General features: G+C 34.4%; 2 protein-coding genes across 5 annotated transcripts in view; one reads left to right on the top strand and one right to left on the bottom strand.

Moving 5' to 3' along the window:
• Positions 1 to 636: 636 nt before the first annotated feature.
• On the bottom strand, positions 637 to 2,668 carry LOC106099712 (glucose-6-phosphate 1-dehydrogenase). The gene has a single exon (XM_013278330.1). The coding sequence runs from the start codon at positions 2,374 to 2,376 to the stop codon at positions 895 to 897; it is 1,482 nt and encodes a 493-aa protein (XP_013133784.1). The 5' UTR covers positions 2,377 to 2,668; the 3' UTR covers positions 637 to 894.
• A 960-nt stretch (positions 2,669 to 3,628) lies between these two features.
• The window catches only part of LOC106099584 (protein ultraspiracle homolog), a 33,678-nt gene continuing 9,442 nt past the window's right edge, over positions 3,629 to 27,864 (top strand). Inside the window, exons 1-5 of one of the 4 annotated variants that reach the window (XM_013278160.1) lie at positions 3,629 to 3,810; positions 3,892 to 3,937; positions 19,176 to 19,380; positions 24,009 to 24,234; positions 26,940 to 27,078. In XM_013278160.1, coding sequence (XP_013133614.1) covers positions 3,916 to 3,937; positions 19,176 to 19,380; positions 24,009 to 24,234; positions 26,940 to 27,078 — 592 coding nt within the window. In that variant the 5' untranslated portion in view covers positions 3,629 to 3,810; positions 3,892 to 3,915. Of the gene's footprint in view, positions 3,938 to 5,607; positions 5,722 to 10,594; positions 12,323 to 19,175; positions 19,381 to 24,008; positions 24,235 to 26,939; positions 27,079 to 27,864 lie in introns of those variants that run through there. The other 3 variants (XM_013278157.1, XM_013278159.1, XM_013278158.1) reach the window with 3 other exon arrangements.

The raw sequence follows: 27,864 nt of genomic DNA, 5'->3' as shown, positions 1-27,864 counted from the left end.
ACATTTGTGTTTAAGTTCTTTTATTGTACGAAATAGTGTAAATCCATCAAAAAATAACCATTTTATGGCCTTTTCCATATACCATGCCTTCATAATAATAAAATCAGTTGATAAATTCAATCACAACACTTTAATTCCAAAAATAAAAGATAAAACATGTATTTATGGATTTTTACTGAATTGTATATTTTAAAAGACAATTAAAATTACTCAATGTATTTAGAAATAGTGATTTTTAAAAAGATTTAACAATTTTTTTTTTTTTACAAAAACAACTACTTTGAAAAATATTCATATTAAAATAGTTTTATAGAAAAATATCAAATATTAACAATTTTCATTAATAATATCACATATAGTATTAAAATACATGGAAAAGCAACTTATTTGATAACCTATACTTCAATTTTCCACTTACAGATATGAAAACTATTTGTTTTAATAGGATATAAATGTATTTTATTGAATTGTAATGTAAACTTTCTTCCTGCATTCACAAAGCTACTTTAAAATGATAAGGAACTGTAAATTAAAACACTTCATTTACATGTGAAGGTGATAAACATGACCTATGCATAATCACACTGAGTGATTATATCCTTAGCTATGGAAAATTGTGATGATATTCATGAAATTTCACAGATTATAAAATTTATTGATAAAATAACATTGTCATATTATATAAGACTACATTACAGTAATAAGTATAGACACTGTAACATTGTAATAACCTTTAAATGACCTCTACCACACATTCATAACAAGTAAAATGGAATGCAAGATTCAAAAAAGTCTATAAAGTTACTTAAAACTAATATTATTGTGCAAGCATATTGTCAAAGATATAAAAATAGGAATTTATAAATACCATCACCATTTTGGTCCCACTTGAAATCATTCCAGTGTGGGTTTCTCCCATTTGTAAGAGCCTGAATACTTGAAATCATTTTCGGCTAATTTAGCATCAGCTTCAGAAGGCCCTCTTGATCCATATATGTAAGGAATCGGTTTCACAAGATGCTCCTCCAAGTTCTTAAGGACCGGAGTAAAAATACGCCAAGCCTCTTTCAATTCATCATTACGAACAAAATGCATTTGAGTTCCTGTGAACACATCTAATATCAATCTTTCATATGCATCTGGTACATCTGCTCCTCTGTAACGTAGACTGTATGTTAAATCAAGCTCCGTTTCAGTCAAATCAAACTTCATTCCAGGTGATTTACACATAAGTTTTAAATACAAAGCTTCCCCTGGCTGAACTCTTATAACCAGTTCATTCCGTTTTGCGTGACCAAAAATGTCTCCAGGTACATCTTTATATTGTACTCGCACTTCCGCTTTCCTTTCATTGAGGGCCTTGCCGCAGCGTAGAATAAATGGAACTCCTTGCCATCTTGTATTATTAATCCACATAACTGCTAATGCATATGTAGGTGTGACTGAACCTTTTGGTACAGTAGGATCATCCAGATAGCCTAGCTTTTCATCCCCTTGTCCATTGGGATTCCCAACATACTGTCCAATCAAAATATCACTTAATTTTATGGGCGGAATGTGTCTTAATACCTTAACTTTCTCATCTCGGATATCATTTGGGTGCATCGTTACTGGCTTTTCCATAGCAACTAAAGACAATATTTGAAGAAGATGGTTTTGCATCACATCACGGACAATTCCAAAGTTATCGAAATAGCCTCCACGACCTTCTGATCCAAATGGTTCTTTGAATGATATAAGAACAGATGCAATATTCTCTCTATTCCACGAAGGATTGAATATTTGGTTTGCAAATCTTATTGTCATCAAATTTTGTACCATCTCTTTTCCCAAGTAATGATCGATTCTGTAAATTTGTTCTTCTTTAAACAATCCAGCCAAATGGTTACTCAATTTCTCAGAAGTCTCATCATCTCTGCCAAAGGGCTTCTCTATGATAACTCTAGTAAATCCTTTTATAGCATGGCATGCATTTCTGATGTTAACCGTTACTTCTTCAAATACTGTAGGAGGTACAGCCAAGTAGAAAATTCTATTTGCAACAGGACCTTTTTCAAATCTGTTTATATGTTGATTAAGAAATTCGTAATCCACTCGTTTGTCATAAGATCCTGACACATAAGAATTGGCTTCCCAAAATGCTTCGAACTTTTCTTCCTCTCCTTGCCGCACTTTCATGTATTTCTTGCACTTTTCTCGTACATCTTCTAACGTTTGCTTGGTTCTGGCATAACCTACAAATTTGGTACTTTTCGGTAAGAGATTATCTCTATATAAATACCATATTGTAGGATAAATCTTCTTCTTAGCTAAATCTCCCGATGCTCCTAGTAAAATAAACGTATGAGGATAATTAAAATCACGTTTATTTTCCATATCTTCCTTATTTACTGACACGAAATATAGTTAAAATGTTACTCTGTAATCCTTGTTACACTACGCTAGGTTTCTTAAAACACTGAGAACAAAATAAAATAAACTAATACTATGATTTCAGAAATCTTAAAGCTATGAAATGGACATATAATTTGTAACTTAATGGGATACTGACAGTTATCACAAAATTCATTCTATTTATACGATGGCGGCGTTCCCTACGTAAACATGTTTTTGGGTTGCCTACTAAATTGTTTAAGTTTGCCAATTGATATAAAAATAATCCACAAAATGTTCACATAATCTAACTAATGCCTTTTTGTTAGTCTTGGGTTGTACACGTACGATTTACTAAGATTAATGTTACCTCGACACTGTACTAAAAGTAACGTTACCGAACGGCTTCTGTTAATCCGACATTTGGCACTTTTAATACACTACACGATATCGGTGTTCGCCTCTTCGTTGTTTGATTTGATTGAATATTTGCCAGATTGAAGCATACACCTTTGGTAACGAGAATCAAAAGTGGATAAAATTGTTTATAACTTAAAGTTATTTTCGCTAAGACCATGCTTAAAATTTGATGTGAAGTAATCTATAGATCTTGTTATATTCTATTCATGTTTTTGTGTTCTCACAAATCTGATCCTATAGTACTATAGGTACTAAAATTGGGTACTAGTACGTTTTCCCAATTGGACTAGTACGGTGAGCACCTGCAGATGTCCGATTAAGCCCAAAACTACTTCTTGTAACACTAAGCTTTACACTGCCACTCAATAATGGAATGATACCAATACCTTATAGTAGTCACATTTTTATCTCGATACTATCCGGCTTTCTGTATGACGCCTGGAATTATAAAAGTGAAAAATACCTTATGATATATTAACTTCAAAATAATTTTCAACGACTTTTAACGAATACGAATATATTAATATATATTTTCCCAATGAGAATGTTCTTGACCTGATTTTTTAGGAAAAAAAACGGTACCTGGCAAGATTTTCAGTGTTTCCTTCAACTTAAAACCTTAAAATTACTGATTCGTACCTATTTAGTATCTATTTTCTCTTAGGCTTTTGTTAAATATTTGTATTTCGGAAAAGTGAAAGTGACGTTTACTTTTTTTTCGGAAATTCCACAAAGATTTATAATTTTAATTTTGAATATTTGGTGGTACGGTCTTTAGTCTATACGCAAACAAATAACAAGCACAGTGACGTTTGGATGACGTGACGCTATATGTTTTTGGTTTTGTCACTTGTGTGAGGAAAAGGAAATAGATTCTTTTTAAGTTTAAAATATTGTGTTCATTAACTTAATCTATTGTTATTGTAATTCTAGTTTAGTGTACCTAGTTTTATAAAACAAGTGTTTTTCATAGAATCTTTATGGTTTTTGGTTATAAGTGTGGATATAATTGCATTTGTAGGTATATTTAGTTCAACGACCTTGTTACTGACAGGTTCATCGTTGTGACTGAACTAATATATGAAAGTGGTATTGTAGGCGATAAATAAATTGCTGCTGAGGATGGAGCCCTCTAGAGATACAGGCAAGTTTACTTTTATTGTCCTATAAGATAATGATGAAGACCAAGTCCTAATAACTTCTGCTCTATGACTGCAATTCTAATTCTTCCTTTATATCTCATAATATAAACAATTAAAAATAATGCTTTTTGATAGCAAATTACTATTTTCTTTTATTATAGAAACAGAAGGTTTTGGTGAATTAGTTTTTTTTTTTATTCTAGTTCTATTGCTAGTAATACAATATATCGTGGCATATTAATTTAATTTAATAAATATATTTAAACACCATTAATTTTTATATCCTTAATTCATAAAAAAAATGTTGTTCATAACATTATGGTACAAGACAGTACTAATAGTTGGATAAGTATGTAATGAAATGATTTGATGGAATAACATAGTTTGTAAAGTAATTATAAATTATAATAATATAAATGTTTATAGTATTTCAGATATTGTCTATTTCCAAGTGTTCATTTGAATTTTCTTTAAAACTATGAAAATGTTAAATAAGTAAAACTTTATAAATGTCTTACATACAAATTAGATAATTGTATAAAGCCAACTAAATTAAAACTGACTGAAATTGTAACTATGTTTTTAATTTTGGCATTTTTAAAAGATTCTCTAGGTCTCAACTGTTAAATAATAAATGTGATATTGTAGTTAAAGCTAGTCACTGTTAATATCTTAAATTAAAGTAAGTGTTTTTAATTATTTTTAATTTCCATTCAATATACTTTTAATATTGCTGCCCACTCCCTATAAGTAAAACATTTCAAATTGGATTTGAATTGTAGAAGCCTGTTGTCACACTAATTTTATTGTTATCACATAGATGGCGTTTTCTCATATAGGTTTACTCGCGTCATGTAGATGGCGTTTGTTTAAAGTTTTCTCAAGAAAATTTAGTAATAAGCATTTTGCACATTTTTTTTTAATAGCACACAAATAGATCTCTTTTAAATTCCTAAGATTGATTCTGGACCATATGCCAAACAATTTATCAATCCTTTACCGTTCTTATACTTATTTAATATTAGATTGCCAAGCTGTATTGACTTCTTCCTAAATAAAATATTATCTCTCTGCTCATTTCCTTCGTTTTAAAGTAAATGTACCTAAGTTTTCTATTAATATGAATGTTTTAAAGTAATGCCTAGAACAGGAGTGGTAAACCACTGGAAAGCGTGCCATAAATGGCACACGACATAATATTTTGGGGACGTCGATAATCATAAAAACACTACGAGAATTATGTAGTAGGTGCACCATGGAATCGCAGTCAAAATTATTCGATGGCACGTCCAAGACTGCGTTAAACATTTAAAAAAAAATGGCACTTTGATACATAAATGTGCGCCACTGGCTTAGAACTTTGTGGTGAATTCGTTTTACTAGCTGCAAATACAACAAATCCTTGCCACTTTTATTGTAATGTTCAAAAAGGCGTTTCTTAGAGGCCACGATGCAAGATACGATGATGTTAGTGGCAATGAATGCAATTTGGGAATTAGCACGTGCGATGCATCGGGCCCGGCGGTTGGGCACGCGGAGAGGTGGGTGTGGGGGGCGCAGTCGTGTGCAGTGGACCACTCGACGTCGCACAAGGTCAAGGAGAATGATTAACAACGAAAATACAGCAAAACAAACTGACTGCGCGGGGAGGGACGAGGTGGTGGCGGCGCGGCGCGCCAGTCGTAGCAGCGACGTCGCTCGCTGACGTCGCGTGTTCGTCGTCGCCCGCGGCGGTCTCGAAAATCGATGCACGATCCGCAACCTGCATTCGACACGATCATACATTGTAATTTGTTAAACATAATTTATGATGAGTGACGTCACGACGATTGCTTTGCGCCCCGGACTCTTTTTACTGGATGCTGCAGGAATTGACGATCATAGTACGCCACGGAGATCTGCTTTTATGATTAAAAAATATATGTCGTACAAACAAAATTAGGCATCTATATTACGGACGATTTCTGGAAACTGTTCCAAGTTTTACCTATTTATTAAATATTTTAAAAATTAGATGTCGCGCAATAAAATCTAAATTATAAACACAATACAAACTGATTTTACTACTTGAAATAACATAATACCAATTCTTGTCATTTCAATGTCTATATTTGGGTAAGTATCAGTTTTGTGGATATCTTTAAAACATCATGAACATAAGATTATAGTTTTTTATTTATTCTATTTTTTGATTTTGGGGTAGTAAATTGTAAATTGTTTGTTTTGTTATCGGTGACTTATTGTCATGAGACCGGACAGGGAATTACACCGAAAGACCCTTCGTATTTTGCTTCTGCGCACTTATGAAGTTGTTATGTTTTTATGCCCTATGTCTTTATCTGACACGAGTCGTAAAGAGCATTGCAAGGTTGCAAGTGTATTGACTTCAATGTACTGAATAACTTTTATCTAGATGTCCTAGTCTACTGCATTTGCATCTATCTATACATTTACATGTTTTTTATTGCGATAACAGAGAAGTTTCCTCTTCTGATAGTTTGACGTCAGGGTGATGTAACCGATTGCCGAAAGCGTGCCAAAGCAGACTCCGAATATCGACAAATTTGCAAACTGTAATAAACAAAAACATTTTAATTTCAATACAATAGCATTGTGTATTGTTTGAGTTTACTTGCGTCCTTCGAGAAGAAATTCGGAATATACCGAATGTAGATTTTTTGTTAGTTTTGGTTTTTTCGATAACGATACGGTCTCTGGTTGTTCGATATGGGCATGGAATGTATTTTTAGAATATGATTACAATTTTTATGAATACAAAGATAAGATGTTAATTTTTTTTACTTGATAAGCTACATTTTGATCTTAATACTTAATACGTACAAAACTAAAAAAATCAGTTAATTTGACCTTTCAAAAAAATTAAGTGATAAGGCATCATTCAACCTTGATACCTTTCACTTGTTTTTTACAATCTTAATGTTGATAAAGATGTTTTTTTTATGTTTATCTAGGTGTCATTATGTTCCAATGTTTTAAATGCACACAAATATAAACTTGTGCACGTGGAATTTCGCAAATACGATTTGTCAGTAGGTCGAAAATAATTACACTCATGGCTCGAGCTAACTACACACAAGCCGTCTTGTCTTCATAATATTTTAAAAATAAACTTTTGTTTTTTTTAGTCCATCAAATGTAGACAAATTAATTTAATATCATCTAATTATGTCTATTCCAAATAGATTCTAATTCGAAAACAAGTGCGCGCACATGATTTCATTATTTGAGCAAGCCATCCGAGAAGATCGTATCACTGTCAAGGCCTTCGAGTTTATTTGAATTCATTGCCGCCCTCGTGCTAGTTCACTTTTTGAATTCTAATTGCTTGATTTACTTTTTGAACAACACTTATTATAGTCAAACTGTATTACTCTAATGTTGTACACTTTGACTAAAATTACAATAAAACATTACAAGCTACGAATAAGCGCTTAATTCGTACGTTTTCAAAAACCATAGCGATTTTATTTTTTCCCTATGAAAAAATTGATCAAAAGCCGGCAAAACGACTGATTTTTTGGTCGTAAAATCCGAATAGTTGTCAATTTTAATAACTGGTTTAATAATTTTTCGACTTTCAATTCCATTAACCGGTTGATACATCAATAATAGCGTGTAATTGTCGGAGCGGCGCGGTGGCGTTCCTAGGCGCGGGCGGGGTATGCGAGGCGCGGGGGCGGCGGCGTCACGCCTCGGGAAGTGTTTCTCTTCGGCGTGGTCACGGCCAAGGTCTCTCGCCGACACACTGCGCTCGCCATTATGTAATACTGCTAAATGATAAAATACGCGTTTTGTTTGTGCTCTCATAGTTCGCCTACATAGGCAGGCTACCATACGTTTTATTGTGATAAAACTTTACGCTCAGATTCGCGTTTTATGTCTCCATAAATTTATCATTTACCGAATTAATTTTGTACTTGGTTTAGTAATTTTCTACCATCTCTTACATTGGAATAATTAATTGCCACTCAGTCTCTCGTGAATTAGTTTTCGTAGAGTCGTCCATGATACTGTTAATAAATCTTGATGTCATTTACTTATATATCATGTTACTTTAGTATTAATACTGAATCTGCATGGAAAATATAAACCTATTTGATTTATCTATAGATCCAGTCTAATAGTATCGATACTACTAACTACGTTGTTGGTGGTAGGTAAGAATATAAAAACCGAAGTGGTTGTTTGGCAATTTAGATGTTTGACGTGCAGACGTGACTATAATGCGTTCGTCCTTTGTGTTCAAAATGGAAGGAGCATTGTTTCGATTCAAGTTCCGGTTGTTCCCCCCCCTCCACGTCGGTCGTCCGATGTCCGAGGACGAGATCGTTGCGGAGTGACCGGCGGGAATCGCGGCGAGATCTCGTATTAGCCGAGTGCAAACAAAAACCACCTGTAGTCGTCAGAGAATCGCCAAGGTCGCAGAGCAGGCCCCCGCGGCCCGCGGCGCGCTCCTCCGCGTTCCGTTTACCTATATCTCGCGGCGAGTGCACGCGGCGCCCCCGCCCTGCCCCCGCCCCCTCGCCTGACTCACTGCGCCTCATTCCCGCCCCGCTTGCCCCCGTCCCCGGGTCATGTCTAGGACGCACGTCTGACGGTGCTGCTATACTTTAGCACTTCACTAAAATTATTGTCACCACAGTATTACGTCGTAAACAATAAAAGAACTTGCTCGATTGTATAGTTTTTTCTTATCGTTTCGTGATCTTAGTTTAATTATATGAGGTACCTTCTCCCAAAATATCGTAAACAGCGATCGAAGACGCCATCATTAAAATTTGCTTTGATAGGAAGAATAATTCAGGTTATGGTTTCCAAACTAGCGGAACGAAAATGAAAGTAAGTAAAAGTGAGTCGGGATAGTGCGCGAGCGTCGCTATTCGCTATTGTCAATATTAATTGTAAGTGGCGGGCGTGCGTCAAGTCAAGGTCGGCGCGGATCGATAGCGGCGCGGCGTGCGCGGGGCGGCGGCGGAGGGCGGGGCGCGCCTGCCGCTGCACGTATGCAACCATGCATCGACACACACTGCGCTGCACAGACGAAAGTGAAAGAAAGTGAGGGAATTCTTTTGGTCGCGAGCGTCTCACTCTTCTGGTTTATGTTTTTAACAATTTTCCCAACCTTGTCTTTGTTTCGTTTGATAAGATAGATATAAGAAAATAAAATGATTGTTTCCTTTAACATGGTTGCTAAAAATCTCAACAGCCAATAGCTTCTAAGAATCTAACTCGGTTTATTACTTATTGTAATTGATACGTTTTATTTTGCTTCTTTTGTTTGCTTTAGCGCGGTTGGGTATTATTTTAATTAAGTCGTCCTATTACTTTATTGTATCGCGAATTAACATTGCGAAATACCTACGATACGTTAATGTGTTTTCTTTGTTGATAATAATACTGGCTGGTAGGTAGTTAGTTGATCGGTGTATGCTTAGTCACTGTCGGTTCGACATACCTATTGTGTGGCCCATCAGTGCCATTATAATAAAAGCTTCCGACCTTTCGTCCACTCGTCTAATGGCGGCAAAGAATTGTTTTGTTATCTAATGTTTTATTTGATGAATGTCCGTTACTTCTAATGTCTTTTTATTATGTTACCATTTTCCTGATAATAACCAAAGAAAAGTAAATATTCCTTCATTCTGGGATTATGGAATTTTCTTCATTTATTAACTAGGACTATGAGACATTAGACTAGTGTACTAAATTTAAAGAGAAGTTTTGTAAATATTCGAGAAACCATGTAGTTACAACCTTTACAGTCTTTTATCAATGTTGTCCTAATCATCATCATCATCATCTCCCCTACCTTATCCTACGCCCGTAGGGTCGTCGCAGCGAGTTTTCGTCCTATAAATAACTCTTATCAACTGTCATCTCAGTCATCACTCCCTACATGTCACCTTTCACGCAATCCATCCATCTCTTTCTACGTCTACCTCTACCGGTGTGGGGTACACCACATTCAGTCAGTGTTGTCCTAATGAAGATGTTATTTTTCTGCATTTTCGTTTGCTTGTTGGATATTATATAGTAGCAGATATTTCGTAGTAAAATAGTTTTCCCTTCTACGATTTTATATCTACTACCTAATTATATTGGAATTTCTATGTACATTATGCAGAATAAAATTAATGTTTTATTTCTCAATTTCATGAGGATTAATTCATCTTATTTATATTGATCATGTACCGCGTTATTACGGTAATGTTAAATTTAATCCAAGGCTAAACTTACGTAATATCAAAAGAATGCTAAGTCCGGACATACATATTGTAGGTATACATGATGTATATTGTTTTGAAATGCAAGCGGACCGGTGCGCAATCTGTCTCAATGTACGAGGGCCGTTCCTTTGAAGTACTGCGCAGTTATTGCACAATACTTTCAACTTATTTTATTATACGTAGCAATTAAAGAGATAATGAAAGTTGGGATAATTAAATTTAACGTTTTTATTAAGTTTCTATATACCATTTAAAGACGGGCCTTTACCTTTGACGAAACTATCGCAATTGTCTCATTATAGAATGTCGTTTTTTTCGTAGCCAATTCAATTGCTTAGTTACACAACTAAAAATCGAGTAGTCTGCGCACCTCCATATAAACTCCTAGGAATAGTTATGTTTCAGGTGTGTGCAGGATCTGGTATTTTGCATATTTTTAACAAATGACTTGTTATACCCCACAACCAACCGGTGTAGTGTAAACCATCTGTCGCAAATTCGTTCGCCCCACATTTTGTGTTCCTAAAAAACGTATAAAACTACACAGATCCGATAACTTGATACAGCCATGTTTTGGGTTACATGTTTCTATAGTATTTTGGTGTTTTAATTTTCATATATTGAAGGCTCTATTTTCAGCTATTTTGAGATAAAAATGTACATGAGTGGCCGCGTCTGTTCCATGTCCTTTGTTTACCCTTAAGTTTCAAAGGTATTATAAGCAACTCCGTTAACACCAGGTTATAGCGCTATTAAATTGTTAATTGCATTTAAAAGTGTTCAAGCATCTGAGCACTTTAAATTAATGTTAAAGTTTGACGAGCTTGATATTGAGGGAACATTATGATGGAAATTAAAAAAATGTACGTATGAAATTCGATGTTTTTATATGACGATTTCCAATAACTGTTTTATCCGTTAGATGTACGTTATAACCAGCCTTTTGTCATTACAAGTATTGCTTATTTTTTTAAATAATCCTACCTACAAACTTTATTTAATGCTGTCATCTTGACAAAAGCGTAAATCATCTTATATAATAAAATAAAATATCTAACTTAGACTAGGTAAAAGAAGTAAGGAAAACTACTTTATAAAAAAAAAAAAAAACAAAGTATATGTATTGTTAACCGTATGTTGCGTCGCCTGTAATTGAACAACTTTGAATAAGAACCTTTTTTATTAAAGGTAACATTTTCAATCAATCAAAGTGATCGAGACCGTATTAAAGCTGAATTGTGTTAAGTGACATTGCGAAAATTTAGAGGCTAGAGCGGGGTTTCGGCTATGAGTGACGTATAACTTAATTACGGCAACGCTCCACAGTTAAGTTGGCCGCACGCCTCGTGCCAGCCGCCAGCCGATAGCCGCCGACACTTCAATTATTTAGATGGATCCTATACCATCATAAAACCATAAAATAGCTAAATTATTACCCCGCAGAATCTCCATTATTTCTTACTTTAATAGCAAAAAATGAAATCGATTATAGCAACTCGTTTTCCGACTTAAAATCAGATTTATTCACGTATGATTGTATACGGACCTTGAGAACGACCGGCGAGACCTTCGAGGCGGTAACCGCGCGGAAGTCGACGGCTATGTTTTTTTGTCAATTTCGAGTTCGCTGAGTTTAAGCGCGCATTATTCAGCGGGCAAGCTGCGAGACGACAGCGCGCGGCGCATTATCCACTGCACCGCGCTACTGCCGCGCCGCGCACCCGCCCACTGGCCGCCGCAATGTCACTGCCTCCGAGCTCAGCCTGAGCTTGCTGACGGTGTTATCGGTCGCTCGGTCTCAATACTGCGTCTCAGTCCGCGAGCTCGTCACGTCCGGGGCGCAAATTGATCGTGACCGTACCCAACGCAACGAGTCTTACGAATCTTGTGTACAGTGGTGCCGTGAAAATACTTGAATCGCGCATCGCGTTGTAGTGATGTGAGGATGTTAGTGCGTAGCCATGTCGGTGGCGAAGAAAGACAAGCCGACGATGTCGGTGACGGCGTTGATCAACTGGGCGCGGCCGGCGCCGCCGGGCCCTCAGCCGCCCGCCTCGCCCGCGCCCGCGCCTCTCACCATGCTGCAGCCGCTCCCGACGCCCTCCACACTGCCCAACGTCGACTATGAAGAAATGCAATGTAAATATCATCTACACACGACCAAAGTATAACACATACAACTGAATAAGTATTTGCAACACACAAAGGAATCTACATTTAATATCATCCTCATTTTTTTACAAAACAAAAGGGGGAAACCGTGCAGCGGTTTCACCTTATTATCACCATTTTCTTTATTACTATTATTTTTTTCGTGTCAATTTATAAAAGGTAAAATAATAATACCTAAGTTTGAAAAATAAATATTTGTAAACGATTTTGACTAAAACCCACATATATGTAAATATTTCTTAAAATGTATGGTAAATTGATTCTGGAACGTAAAAGTGACATGTAAATGATGGCAAATTTCCTACACGAGCCTACTTAGCTTTATTCAACTCAGTAAACCATATTCACAAGACATTAATGGTGTGTATAATCTCAAAGTAGAATATGTAATCACAAATTACATTTCTATTTAGTGCGTGTTCTCCCTAATTGCAATTTAACTTACACGAAGTAATTTGAATTGTTTTGCTAAACAAACTATGTCATGAAACTCCCAGAGAAAACGGTCGTCTTTTTACTGACGTCATATTAATTGCCACGAAAGACGCATGTTTTATTTTCTTGCGTATCATGTATTGATCCTTCAACTATGATTATGAACAACTAATCTACCATGGGTTGGAAACTACACATAACAATATCTTAGAAAAAAATGTTTTTGCATGGTTCTGCTGTGGAAATTTAAGAGTAAATAACGTCAAACATGTTGTTACGACGACTTTCATCGATTGTCAGATTCCGCTCAATCGATGACGTAGGCGGTGAGCCTACGTAAATTTCTAGTAACGCCACAGTATGTTTAAAATGAACTCGAAAGTTGTTTACGTCATAATGTCGACGTATTTATATGGAAAATTTTGCTTTGAATCAAAAGACCAGCTGTACGTATCCCCTGTATGCCTCCTTATCCTAAATATCTATGTCATACGCGATGATACGGTAATCAATAATATAAGCATGTACATTTGTTGTGTTATCTTTAGGTAAAAGAATTTGTAATACAAAGTTATCCGTTTGACTTTCACATTAATCTGGACAAAGATATGATTGAAAATTATTATCGAAATGTTTTCAATCTGAATCGAAATATCATTACTGAGTCGTAATAACTTTTATGTTTATTCAAATAAGTAATTACGTTAGTAAGGACAATTTAAATATCTCTTTGATACATCAGCCGTATGCTTGATACAAGACATGTAATAAGAATCTTTTGACAAGAATATTCCACGCGTGACTGGCTTGCAATCTTCTAATGCGTCTTATTAAAATTATCTAATCAAACTTGCTTGTTGCTAAAGTATTAGTTATTATTCTGTAGTGAAAAACCTTATTATAAAGATGTAAATCTTTGTAATTATAAAATTAATATCAAATAGTAACTGTCATATTTTAACAAAATAAGGCACAGAATCACTATCCCCACTTATCTTTTTACGGAGTCAACCAAACTGTTTCAGCAGTTTATGTTAGTGAGAATTCGGTAAAACTAGGAAAAGAACTCAAGTAATAACAGTGATATGTTTAACCAATAAACTGTTACGCTGTTCTATAACTAATTGGTCTTCTAATACCTTATTAAAATACCTATTTAAATCCTTAAGGGTGAGTTGCACCATATCGCCGGTTACCGTTAAAGTTAAAATTATTTGAAATGGTAATATTTGTAATAATCTTAAAATTTACTAAGGATGAGTTACATTAACTAACTATAAACCTTAACCAGCACATTCCCGATGGTTACGTCTTCGGATGTTCATGATATTCGCTACACCAGTTTTGCGCTGGTCAAAATAACGTCATATTTGACACTAATCATAACCGCCCGATTTTGGGCGGTTATAGTTAGCGTTACGGTTAGTGTCAGTTCGGTAGTGTCAACTGTCACAAGCTCTTATCTTCAAAAGCACAAATAATGGAAAAAGTAATGGAAAAAGAAGATATCTACTATTATCCTATACGTAATCCAGAAGAATAAAGTCTTGCGTGCTCGGAAATAATGGATTTCCAAGATGGAACTCGAAATTTGGCCAAACATTCAGTTTGGACAAATTTCGAGTGTCTAAGGCCATAGCAACAGCGCTTGTCCCTTTTCTCTTATTTAAAAAAATGTCCTCCATAAAAGGTCAATTTATAATATGCATTGACAGGACAATTTATAATATGGAAAATAAATAAGATGCATTTATATTTGTATAATTTTATTGCTTCATTTTTGCTACATATTTGAGTAGTAAAGTAAATACAGTTTCAATAATGGCCCAAACTAGTTTATTTTCACAAGAGTTTGCCATTTTCTCCATCTTCGTGGGCAAAAAGTTTATTTCACTATAAAATACCATGCGTATGATACATAAATATAATCGGCGAAACATGAATTTCCAAACATTTTAATTTACGTAAATGTCATTCTTGACACCAACTTGACACTTTAGTGACATTCAGGTTTAAATGTTTCCATTGTAAAAACGAAAAACACATAAAACCTCTGTGAGAATATGTTTTTGCACTTGTAACCCTATTATAACTTTTACGATAACCAGCGATTTGATGCAACTCACCCTAAATAATCATCTTTAACTTACACGCGTAAGCGATTCGTAATCAAATATTTGAACAAATAATTTGCCTATAATACAAAGTTGTTAGAAGTTTATTCGCTGTAATATCAATACATTTCTATAGATTCTACAACAAAGAGATTAACCTCAAAGTCCTCTAAGGTCCCGATAAAGGACTTTTTGAATGAATTAGAATAACAATGTATTTGTGTGGCTTCTTCGTTTTCGCAAACAACATATCTTTTACATAGGTATATGTATTGTATATTTAATGAAATATAATGTCTCGTGTAAGCTTAGCATCAACCAATACGCCCTTATGTATTTGTCGCTAGAAGTAAATAGTGAGATAGGAAATTGTACAAATGCACAGGATGTGTTTTTGTCACCTTAACACTATGAAATGAAATTAATAGTCACTTTATGTTATGGTAAAAAAATATTGAATTTATTGTATGACATATATCTTTAATGTATAACATACGATCTAGACGTATACTAAGCTGCTCTTGAAAAAATAATTTTTAAGGTATTATCACCATTTTTACTCAAAAACATAAATCCTTATTGTATACCCTGACATTTTACTTTAAATTTTATTACACAACAAAGGACCATATTGCGTTTCTTTATTATTAACCTTCACCTGACAATTAATTCGAATTGATTATAACATTAAGGTCATGCGTGCCGTGAAATTGTCTGCAATAAGTGGGGATTTGCATTGGCTGTCTTTACACGGCGCTGTGGTGTCGACGGGCGTGGAAAGAAAGTATAATTACACTATCGGCGGCTCGCAACCGAGATAACTAAATCGAAATTGCACTCCGACAATTATGTCCGACGGCTTATCGTCAGCACCCGGCCGGCACGATACACGATTTGATTATACATAAACATCAACGCGTCATTCAAAACATATAACCGTCAGTTTACACTGCCGAAACACGTGTAAAAAATCTGATACATTTTATATTTAGATATTTCTTCTACATAGTATTAATGTTTATAAGAACTATAGTATTCGAGAACGTCTCAAGTTTCAAGTTTTGAGCGTCTCGAGGACGTCCTGTGCGGATCGTTGAAAATTCCGATTTCTCAGTCATGCATAAAACATTTTGTGAATACGTATATTCTTTTGCAGAAACATCCTATGGAAACCTTTCGCTCCCCTCCTGATTTCATTTAAGTCAGTTATTAAGATTATTTTCCTCGTAACGTTCGACTTGTTTTTATCACAGTCCCCTCCTTGCTTTATCCTTCGCAGAATTCATGCATAGTTCGATAAACAGAATGACAACTTTGCAAATGTTAACAAAAAACAATGTAGGATGAATAGGAAATCACATTAATTGGCAGACTGATAAACTAGTCATACAGAACTATGCATTACAAAGCTATTTTGAAGACTAAAATCATTGATATTGTTTTCTTATCTCAGGCATGATATTGATGATTTTTGTGATACTGAATTTTAAATTCTATCATTAGTACTACAAAAGTCGAATTCGATCGATTCAAAGTATATACAAAATTATTTGTATTTTTGTATTGAAATCAAGTTTAGATTACCCTTATTTATTTTCTTGCGAATATCTTCTTGCCGAGACGCGACGTGTTCAGCCGAGAGAACATCTCCACCGCGTCTTTGTGATTGATTAATCTTTGTGACAGGGCCGCATCGATCCAGTAACACACGAACTAATTTTATTTTACCATATTCATCATGTAAATATATATTTATAGGGTTTTACTTTATCGAAAGTAACGAGAAAATTTTCATTTGAATGGATCCAATGTTGAAATTTCACACATGACAGTAGTCTTAGGTTGAATTACAGTGACATTTGAAATCGTCCATTTATCTCGTGAGTTATAAAAGGGGCCTCCAACCACTTCGAAAAAAACACTAGTAAGGTGGTAGGGCTACAAGTTAATGTTGTGTTAATTGGTTAACATTACGTGTATTTACTTTGTGTTTCATCAATCGCGTTAAATTGAATGTATAATTAAATTTTATTTCGAATTTCAGTGATACTTTATACCTACTAAAAATACACCTAATTTTAAGTGTAGAAGGTGGATTGAGGGTCAAAAATTCGATAAGAAACATCACGTGATTGATTAAATACCCTGGAATGGAAGCGTCTTGATACCCTGAGCGTATGTCTGTGCGAGTAGATCTAGTTTATAAATGCTCTATCAGTTTTAAACGGCGTATAAAGTGTAAACTGATCTACAATAATTCCCCGTAGTGTCCATTTATGATTAAACAAATACACGAGCAAATATACGACTCTTTTAATGTTCATACAGTTCTTGTTGCCCGTAATGTTATTCAGCTTTTCGTATTAAATTTCTCCTACTCCTCGTGCCTCGTGCAAACAAGTTATTTATTCCGCTTTGCTACTCACCCTTAGATGTGGGCGTATGTTTGACTTAAATATATTTTACTTGGAAATGGGAACGCTTGAAGTCCTTTGTAGTCTTTTGATTATGCTTTCGTAACATTATTTAGAATTATTAAATTACTGGAACGATGGAAATAAAATATTTTTCAAATGAAATATTAGCAGATATTTGTTACTTTAATAATGTCTCTTGTACCATATCAAATAGGCTTGTGACGCGTGCTAGGATATGGTTTACGACAATAGTCAAATAGTGGGTTTCGAACTGAGCTACGTAATCGGAAATCCGTACTCTTCAACTAGGCTACTAACGCATCAATATTACTTATTGCCATTTACTTTTCAATATTATTATATTTTATGAAATAGACACTTCTATTTGATTTCCATTTTCTTGTGAAACCTGCTATTACGACCGTTTTGCGTTGGTTATGTCATTCAAAATGGCGTCAACATGTGTTTCATATGTATGATTTATAAGAAGCGATGTTGTCATATCCATAAAGAACGCAGATTCAGTCAGCTTGTTTGCTAGTCCAAAAATTGATTAATGTATGATGGTCCACATTGTTTATAGCGAATTGGATCTACTGACGCAAACATAAGTTAGTAACGTTATTTACACAATAATGACAAGATTCAACATGCTTCGGTTTTAAATATATTTTTTTTCTTAAATAAATTTAAGTACTTTAAAATGTAAAACGAAAGATGGACGAAAGTGAATTACTCGCAGGATTGAATTTTGTGAAAGAATGGAAGCTGTTTGTTGAGCTAACTCGCCTCCCTAATGGACCGGTCGTGTAGCAGGACGGACCACGTTTTTGTTCCTTTTCCCCCCTTTTGGTGCGCTGCGTTTTTTGTGATTCAGCTCCAAAAATATTGTTCGAAGAACAAATGGCGGTTCCCAAACTATAAGTTGGTTTTCTAATAAATTGTTTACTTAAAACACTGCTTTTAGTTGTGTTTGCTAAGTTGCACTTTAGGTGGCGTTAAATGGTGTGTATTTACGTTGCCTCTAAATTTCTATGTTAAACGAATACATTTAATGATCCTTTGGTACTTATTAGTATTTTAAATAACAAAGTATATTTTATGTTACTCATTTTTTATCATGAACTTTGAATCAGCGCCATCCTTTCTCTCGACCATTCTATTGTTTTAGGTCGATTTTAAAAGCTTTTATCATTGATTTTATAGATTTCACTCTGAACTATGGACAATTAAGCTGTGACGTCAGCAACTTGTTGACTAAGGCGAATCATAAATTTAAAAGAATATTTCTTATCAAAGGCGATGATAAGAACTTATTTTTGCACGACATTCGTAGTAAAGTGCAACATGTTTTATGTTCTTGTGTGATATTGCATTTATTGTTCAGACCTTTTCACCTCACAATCAGTAAATTAAAACAATTTTAAAAAATAAACAAATGCATTTTGTTGCTTAGAGCTTTATCTAGTAAGTATTATTTAAGCAACATAATTTTAATGTTACCAAGTTGATTTAAAGTGTGTTTTAAAATAGTTAAATACTTTATATTATAAAATTAAACCTAAATAATTTTTGTCGTACCTATAGCTGACTGAGACAAAGATAATTTTCTACCATGAAATCTTGCTACCACGAGAATTTGCTAGAAGTAAGGTATTCGTAAGATATTAATAACATTTATTTGAGATTTATGTAGCGACCCTTCGGGCTGAAAGTACATCGATAAATCTCATAGAAATATAGTAGATGTCGATACGAAATTTTTTGTGCCAGTCTCACTGAAAAGGAATGTAAAATCGTTACCAAGTCGTCAGTTTCAAGTAGGCGTATACTAACTCGTAGTTTTGTCCGCAGGGCTGAATCTGGAGGCGGGGTTCATGTCGCCGATGTCTCCGCCGGAGATGAAGCCGGACACAGCGATGCTGGACGGTCTGCGTGACGACGCCACCTCACCTCCCACGCTGCGCAATTACCCCCCAAACCACCCCCTAAGCGGCTCAAAGCACCTCTGCTCTATTTGCGGGGATCGCGCGTCTGGCAAACATTATGGAGTCTACAGGTGACAATTTAAATGTATTCATTGTAGCTGCTGAAGAAAATTTTAGTAAAGCATTTTTCTGGAAACAAACACCTGAAATTGTTTATTCTATTTCTTTTTTTAAGAATGTAAGAAAGAGGACCAATACTAGTTTAGCTTCTGTACCTAAAAAACTAAACTTTTCGTTTTATGTAAATTGAATTCAATCTCGTCGTTAGAAATTTAATCATTATTTTATGATTAGGTATTTTTGGTTAAGCTGATTAGCTTCTAAAAACTTGTTTACGCCAACTTTTCATTTAGGAATAGGCGAAAACCTCTTAAAAACTTAAGAAAAGTTGTTCGAGATCTCTTAATCGATCGACTATTTTTTAAGCAATTTCTTAAATTATTCATCGCGTAGAAAATTGAATGTTTTACGCGAACGAATCTCCGCGGGTTGTTTTTCTTGAATAAGCTATTAATTCTGAACATCGTTTGAAGCGTAATTGTTTACAATCAGATTAACCATCGATCAGTTTCTGTCTGGCCTGCGTAATAACAATGTTTTAAAATGTACGAGTAATTTAGTAAACCTAATGTTACCCATCTATATTCTTTTTAGGGTAAAGGGTACTAAATACTTTCGTATATCTCAGAAATTATTATATTTGACAAAAATAAACCATTATAAAGGTCTAAAAATAACACAAGAAATATTTTACCCGTATGACGTAGCCCATAACCTAAATTTCCTCCACGTGATTTCTATTATGAAAAGCTCATATTAAGGTTATAAATAAGTACATGATTATATTTTTATAGATAAGTATCGAAATCCTAAAAACATATAGATATGTCCACATCAGAAAATAATTATTTCATAATACTTGCCGTGGAGAAAATATTTAAAAATCTTAGCTTATCTTAACTTAAGTTATCTAAAGTTATGCTTATAGATGTAGAGACTATTTTGTGTTTTAGATTAAAATCGATCTATCGCATTGATATACGATATTAATATTATATTTAATTAGATGTTACCGTGCGGCTTCATCTGCATAACTTTATGATTTTTTTTAATGTTTACATTTGTCAAATTAGAGATTGCAAAGACATTGATGAAAGAAAATGATATGACTTTATGACAAACCATGGCAATCTTACTTCCTTGATGTTGGCAGCTTGTAGCCTATGGTCCTTTTCCCACATTAGGGTTTTTATCCAATTTATTTACCCTCTAAGTTTAATAGTGTGAAAATTTATAGCTTAAAACGTGACGTAAGTCTTTTTATTAAAGAAAGAATTATTCAAAAATATGCTGTGATTGCTGCCATCTTACGCCACAAAGTGTGTGTTTACGCTTTATTATATTAGTATAGATATAGATTAAATCTAAGTATAATTTAGTATCGTGCTCTTTCATTGCTATCTTTGGAAGTAGACCTCACACCCTCTGGGTAAATGTTGCGTAAATATGGTAACGCTATCCATTGATGTTATTAATAAACGTAACTGGATAGAGAAAATCATGTAGGCATTTTTATCTCGCTGCCAGCTTTGTAGCTCATACCGTTTTTTTATTAATCTTACAAGTTTTCTTTTGAAATAACGACTAGGAGCGTTTGCATACAAATGTAGTACTTTTACGCTTAACAACTACGTCTATAGAACTACGTCTAGACGATGCTTATGTGTAAACTAGCACTACTAGTACTACCGATTTAAGCTAGTGCCGTGTTAAATAAAACAATTGGTTAGTTATAATTTAAATAATTTATTGAATTCCTACACAATACAATAAGTTCGTAATATGTCTTATAGTATACCACTTTTATTCGATTCGTACATTATACATTATTGAAATGAAAAAAGAACATTTACAATTCTATCGATCGTCGGACGCGTGTAATGTCATGCAAAAGACATTTTATTTTCACCTTGAGAATATTTTACGCGGACGTGAGGGCAGGTAAAATGGATCATGGTTGTCGGGAATGAATTATTATCGAAATACATACGCCTGTCTTTATTTTAGCTGACGAGCTTCGTTAGCGTTGATGCCAGGTATACAATATTAGGAGAGACAACGCTCAACCACTTTATGCTGCTACAAAAATAACCCTCGCATAAATTTGTTATAAATACATTTTCATTACTTTCTCTGCTTTCATGTTATATATCTTTTGTCATGTTCTTATAAAATAAATTATTTCATCACAATGTACTTCTTTTTAAATCATCATTGTTTATTTATGATATTACTAGCTTTCGCCCGCGACTCCATCCGCGTAGAATTAAAAAAAAAAACGAAAGTGAGTAGTCTATGTGTTCTTCCAGACTAACCTCAACATCTATACCAAATTTCATCGAAATCCTTTCAGCCGTTTTGGCTACAAACATCCATCCATCCATCTTAACTTTTGCAATTATAATATTAGCATGATTCGATATGCATTATAATAATCAATAACACTTGTCAACTTCGTTAGACTGTCAACATATCGAGCAATTAATCAAGCGAACATTTGTCGTAGGTATAAAAATTCAAGTTTTTTTTTTTTATAATTATAATTATGAATCCTTAACAAATACTGATTAATTTTTTGTACTTATTTATATGTTCAAAACATTTTTTTTATATTTTCCTGATTTTATGGTTCTTCGATGCACCTTTCAATAACTTTGATAGTCATTATATGAGAATTTTCGCACGAGATATTTAGCAATGCAAACGTTCGCCATGATTCGCCAATTTAAATTCTCCGGTACGAGATAAGATCCTCTTAGTTGGAAGCGGTGAATTGATAATATGGTCAATATTCAATTGTAATTTAAATAACGAACGGTCACCGATTTCAAGGTTGTTCATATCCTGTATCAGTAACAACGTTCTCATTAATGAACAAATTCAAACGTATATCAATTGATAAGTCATAAATAATATTTAATTACAAATTTGTATAACTTTTACACTACGAGTTGTATTTATCCAGTATCAACGATAGGGTAGAGCGCCCGCCCAGGGCGCTTGACGAGAAGATGCACAGGTGTGCATTACTCCCAAAAAACACTCTTTATCCCCCTTTCTACTATAAAAAATACACAATTTTTATGTATTTTTAAGTTATAGTTTAGGCTACGTGAGCAAGGAAAGCAAAAAAGACCCCAAATTTAGTCACACGATTTTGAGTTAAACTATTTAAATACGCCGTAATTTTTGACTCCAAAAATCAAAGAAAAAAATGGGACCCACCTGCAAGCAGTACCTTTCGGATGAAAGAGAATTACCAAAATCGGTACACTAGCGGCGGAGTTATGCCGTAACACATATAAAAAAAACATACAGACGAATTAGTACCTCCTTGTTTTGAGAAGTCGGTCAAAACGAGGACGTCGCAGAAATTACGCCCAGGGCGCTAGTAGAGCTTAAATTGCTGCTTTAATCTAACTTTCTTTGAAACAGACTTTCAAAGTATTACAATAGTTACTTCTAGAACTTCGAGTACCTCTGTAGTTAAAAAAATAGTTATGGATTAGAATTATAGTTCTTATATTAACTTTTCTAATAACCATATCATGGTATAGAAAGGTCATGTTGATTAAATAGCAAACAAAATAACAAATTTTAATAATGTAACAGCACGAACAGTTTCGTTAATTTGAATTTAAGTAATCTGTGGCTTTAATTAAAACTTCTTCAGTTGGAAATCTTCGTTAAAGCAATTAGTTTTAAATTGGAATTAAAGGTTAGCTAATTTCATAACCCTCTGAACTTAATCTTGTCGGTCATTGATTCCAGAGTATTTTAAAATATTAATATTAAATTCAAACACCTAACCCTGATTTTTAGCAACAACCATTTTCAATAAATATCTGCAAGATATAGTAAAATGTATGATGCCTTTTTGTATTTTAAATATTTTGTCACGGCTTTTGTATGAATTGAGTGTGGTATTTGTTTAAACATTTGATATCCAAACAATGAGGCGACGAGAGAATCGATTTGTCCGCGCGCCTCAGACCGTCTGGCACTCCAATAGATCACAACGACGTTAAATTGATTCGTTTTGCACGAGTGTCCGGTCCGACTATAAAACTATAAATCAATTTTGCAATTTATCGCTCATAATCGAATGCGGTTATAGAATATTCTTGTTCTCAACCTGTTTGTATACCGATGACCAAGAAAATTGTAGTATATCAAATATAATATCTTTACCTTTAATCTGCAAGTATGAAGGAATATCATAAATTCATTTAACCACTTAATGTGCCAATAATGTATCGTATCGTAGATTTACATCTTTCCTTTTATGTTTCTTAAGTTATCTTGATACGGTTTTGAAAATATCACACATAGTGAATAATTCCTTTCAAATTAATCGATGAAGTTGCAAAGTAAATGTGTTTACTAAACGGCAATAGATTAATTATTAACGAGCTTTATGAGAACAGCAACACTTGGCATTGCTGTAAGTCCTTGTTGACATTAATTGCAGAAAAATGAATCTTACTGTGGTACTCATAGTTGTCAAACCCCTAATATAGATTTAGTAAGAGTAATTCTACCTAAAAGGATTGCCTGTGCGACCTATTAACAACGGTTATTGCGCTAGTAGACGCATTTAAATTATCATGGTTGTTAATGCTTTTTTTTGCAATTCCAGTTGCGAAGGTTGCAAAGGTTTCTTCAAACGGACGGTGCGGAAGGATCTGACATACGCTTGCCGTGAAGAGAGAAATTGTATTATCGACAAACGGCAAAGGAATCGTTGCCAGTTCTGCCGCTATCAGAAATGTTTGGCGTGCGGGATGAAGCGGGAAGCAGTACAGGAGGAGAGGCAACGTGCCGCTCGGGGGGCGGAGGACGCACACCCGAGCAGTTCTGTACAGGTTAGTCATCAATATGTCGTAGATGTCCTGTAATTTGTAATTTAATATTAAAGCCGTTATCAAAGCGGCTGTGAGTCGGTTGAGTAACATAAGAGAATATGGATGAAAAATACAAAGTAGCCCTTTGTTGTAGATTTTCTTGCTATATTAAAATTATTTTTTTAATAAATAAATATCAGAAGAATTCAAGTTAGAATATGTGAACATTTCTTTCGAATCTTAACGGATCGGTGAACATTTCGCTATAAGTACATAAAAGTGTTTTATTTAGACGTTCCTTTTGATTAATAAATTTATGAGTCGTTCGTCTTCAAACGACCAGTTCCAGCTAATTAAACACCGAAAGCGTCCAATAAAAGTATCGCAGGTAATTAACTGTGAGCAGTCGGTGCGGAGCTTTCAAACGTTTATTGTCCGTGCCCGCACACACACAGATAGACGACTATACTTTACTTGTACTAAAACGAGTACACTTATATTGTCTTTACATTGATTATACCAAAAGATGGCAAGTTATGTGTCTTAACAATTTGCTATACGTAACCCAAGTTTTCACTTTACACTCAGTTTATTGGTCACGTGCACTGAGGTTTCTCTTAATAAACTTTAATGACTCTGAGTATCGCAATTCATTGGTCACAAATATTTCAATAAATACCATTTAATGAAAAAATTGAAATTTTATATCAACACGCGTATATTATAAAATGACAATGTTCTCTAGATTCGTGGCACCCTTTGTTATTCGCGGTGTGACTTCCTGGGACGTTTGTATCGTCCAAGGGCGAACGTTATCAGATTGCGAACATAAGGTACTGCGCACATGGACAGTCAAAGAATTAAATTCCCTTCCCACTTAAGATCGAATATTGTACAGCAAATTGTCACCATAAGAGCTATATTTTTGCGCAATCTTATGATTTTATGGTTACTTTTCGCCGTAATTGCATTGTGTGTGACAAATGACGTTTCACCGAAATGGGTAGGAAATAAATGTCCTCGGCTGTATACAAAACATTTTGGTAGGTACGAAGTATACGAACTATTATTATAATGTGGCTGCCACGTGATACTAGCGATTTGAATATCGCCTCGCTCCGGAATATTTAAATAACTTTATTCGTGCTTAGGTAATCCATGTATTTCTATACTAGCATGTGCTTCCTTCCTCGCGTGTTGATTTAGTGATTTTATAACATTTCAATATAATATTTACTGTATTATTTTCTAATCTTCAAATGGCCTTCTAATTTCGATAACCTTTTAGAAACTGTTAAGGGCTTAAAATGTAATAACTAATGTTTTTTAAATAATTACAGTTTATGTATCAAAACACGGTATATTTATTAGGCTGTTTTTTTAATACTATTAACTTTTGACCCCGAAGCCGTTTGCGCGGAATTTAAAAAATACTCAAAATACGCGACTTCCTCCAGACTTTGATTTACTTTAGCGAAAAATTTCATGGAGATCTGTTAAGCCGTTTTAGGGATATGTGTATTATTAGTATGATAGAATCTTTTTGCACAGAGAATATGATCGTAACCAGAGTGATTCATGTTTATAACAAGCAGGTTTCGGCTTATTTTAGACAAATAATGAAAGGAGAATGGAAGTTTCTTTACAAAAGTAGATTACATTTTATATGTTGATTCACGTATGCATATAAATTATAATTGATAAATACGGCTTTTTATCGTGTCGGTATGTATGGGCTGTCTTTTATTATCGTACATTGTAAAGATGTGTTTTATGAGCAGTGCACCGACATCGCAGCGCCGATCGAATTAAATCAATAACGGCCACGTCGCAGTACAATAATAATGGTGACATCATGAAATATGCGGACTGTCGTCGTCGCCCTCGCTGTCCCGACCTGCCTCGCTCTTATTCTTTGTGTTTTATTGCAATTATAAGCGATTAACAACTTATTACAGACGTCTATGATCCCGCGGTTAAATTACCTGCTTTATTTACTGTTCGGTATTACATAACGAAATTATATGTCAGCTCCTAAATATCTTCTAATCTATACATGTAATAAAATTGGAGTGTCTGTTTGTAATAGCAAAAGAAAATTACGAGGTTTCGAGAAGATGATGTATTTGCGTTGTTGATAACGAACATCACATTTTTTTTTGGCTGTCTTTGTACGCAAGCCGCGCTTCGGGTAATCTCCGAAACGGCTAGACCGACCGGACTTTCACTGAAGGGTAGCTGATATAGACGGGCAAAGGCTACTTTTTTAATCTTTATATTGCTCGGACGATGTCGCGGGCAACAGTTGGTACTGAATATTATTGATTTTCAATTATCATTTGACGTGCTAATAAGATCGAGCAAAATCAATAATTGTCACGTTAGGTCTGTCTGTTTCATTAGAATCTAAAACATGTAAAATTTCGTACTTTTAAATGATATCCTTATCATCTGATAGTTGATTCCGCATTTTTTTATAATATGTAAATATGTTCGCATGACGTCTTTCAGTGGACACACAGAATTGTTTAAAGGTTAATTCAATCATTAGTGCTTAAGTGAATCTTAATCGACAGTTGAATTTTATGTGGACGCAAATTTTATGTAAAAAAAAAACTATGTTATTTTACACTCTTCTATTAATTTCTCTTTGCTAGATCATTATGAGACTTTTCCTTGGTTATTTGTTAACATTGTTATTGTAAATGTTAATATGATCATTCCAGGAGTTATCAATCGAACGGTTGTTGGAGATGGAGTCGCTTGTAGCTGATCCCAGTGAGGAGTTCCAGTTCTTACGCGTGGGCCCCGAGAGCAACGTGCCGCCGCGGTACCGCGCCCCAGTCTCCAGTCTATGTCAGATTGGTGAGTACACAGTTAACTTTACTAACGATACTTATTGTATCGATGTTTTTGTTAATGTGTAAATGAGTCGAGAAGTGTGCAGGAACCGAGCCAAATAGTCCGTAATTTTTTACTCCTTTGGGTCACTGGCATTTGTTGGTGTGAGTGTTTTGAAATGTGGCACTAGATTTTTCCTACTGCCATACGTAGACAATAGTTTCTAAGAATGATACCTACTTTTCCCCAATGTTATTCGATTTACGCGTATTATCTATTAATTTATACAAAATTATCTTTCTAACGGTGGAAGAATTTTTAAAATCGGCCCAGTACTTTTTGAGTTATTTCAATATATATAAAAACTACATATCATAAAAAATATAAACAGGCTTGGTTTCTTGGTCGTTCAGTTTCCTTTTTACGATTGTCTGATTGTAAATGGTATTCAGAATGCTATCTCTTGTTGAAGTAATCAGCAATAATGTTTGTCATCGTTCGTATTTGACAAGGGAAGAGGAAGGCGACGTAAGTGGCGGGATGTCTGCCACGAGCGCTATATTTAGTCAATGACATCCCTCCAGCAGGAAGATATCGTTTCGAAGGTGAATTAGCGAAGAAATTACTCCAATAATGACACATTTGTCAACAAATTAGCAACAATTCTATCACACATGGAAATAATTAAATTTAATTATCTTAATAATAAAATTCCGGATGTTACGAGGGTACTTGAAAAGATAAGACATATTTGTGTTTTGCTCTTAAATTTATTACAATTAAAAATACTTAGAACTTACATTTTAGTAC

This window comes from Papilio polytes, unplaced genomic scaffold (genome assembly GCF_000836215.1).
Source record: "Papilio polytes unplaced genomic scaffold, Ppol_1.0 DF824102.1, whole genome shotgun sequence".
NCBI classification, from domain to species: Eukaryota; Metazoa; Arthropoda; class Insecta; order Lepidoptera; family Papilionidae; genus Papilio; species Papilio polytes.
The sequence above is the reverse complement of the archived record's forward strand: the minus strand, read 5'-3'. Positions and strand labels throughout refer to the sequence as shown.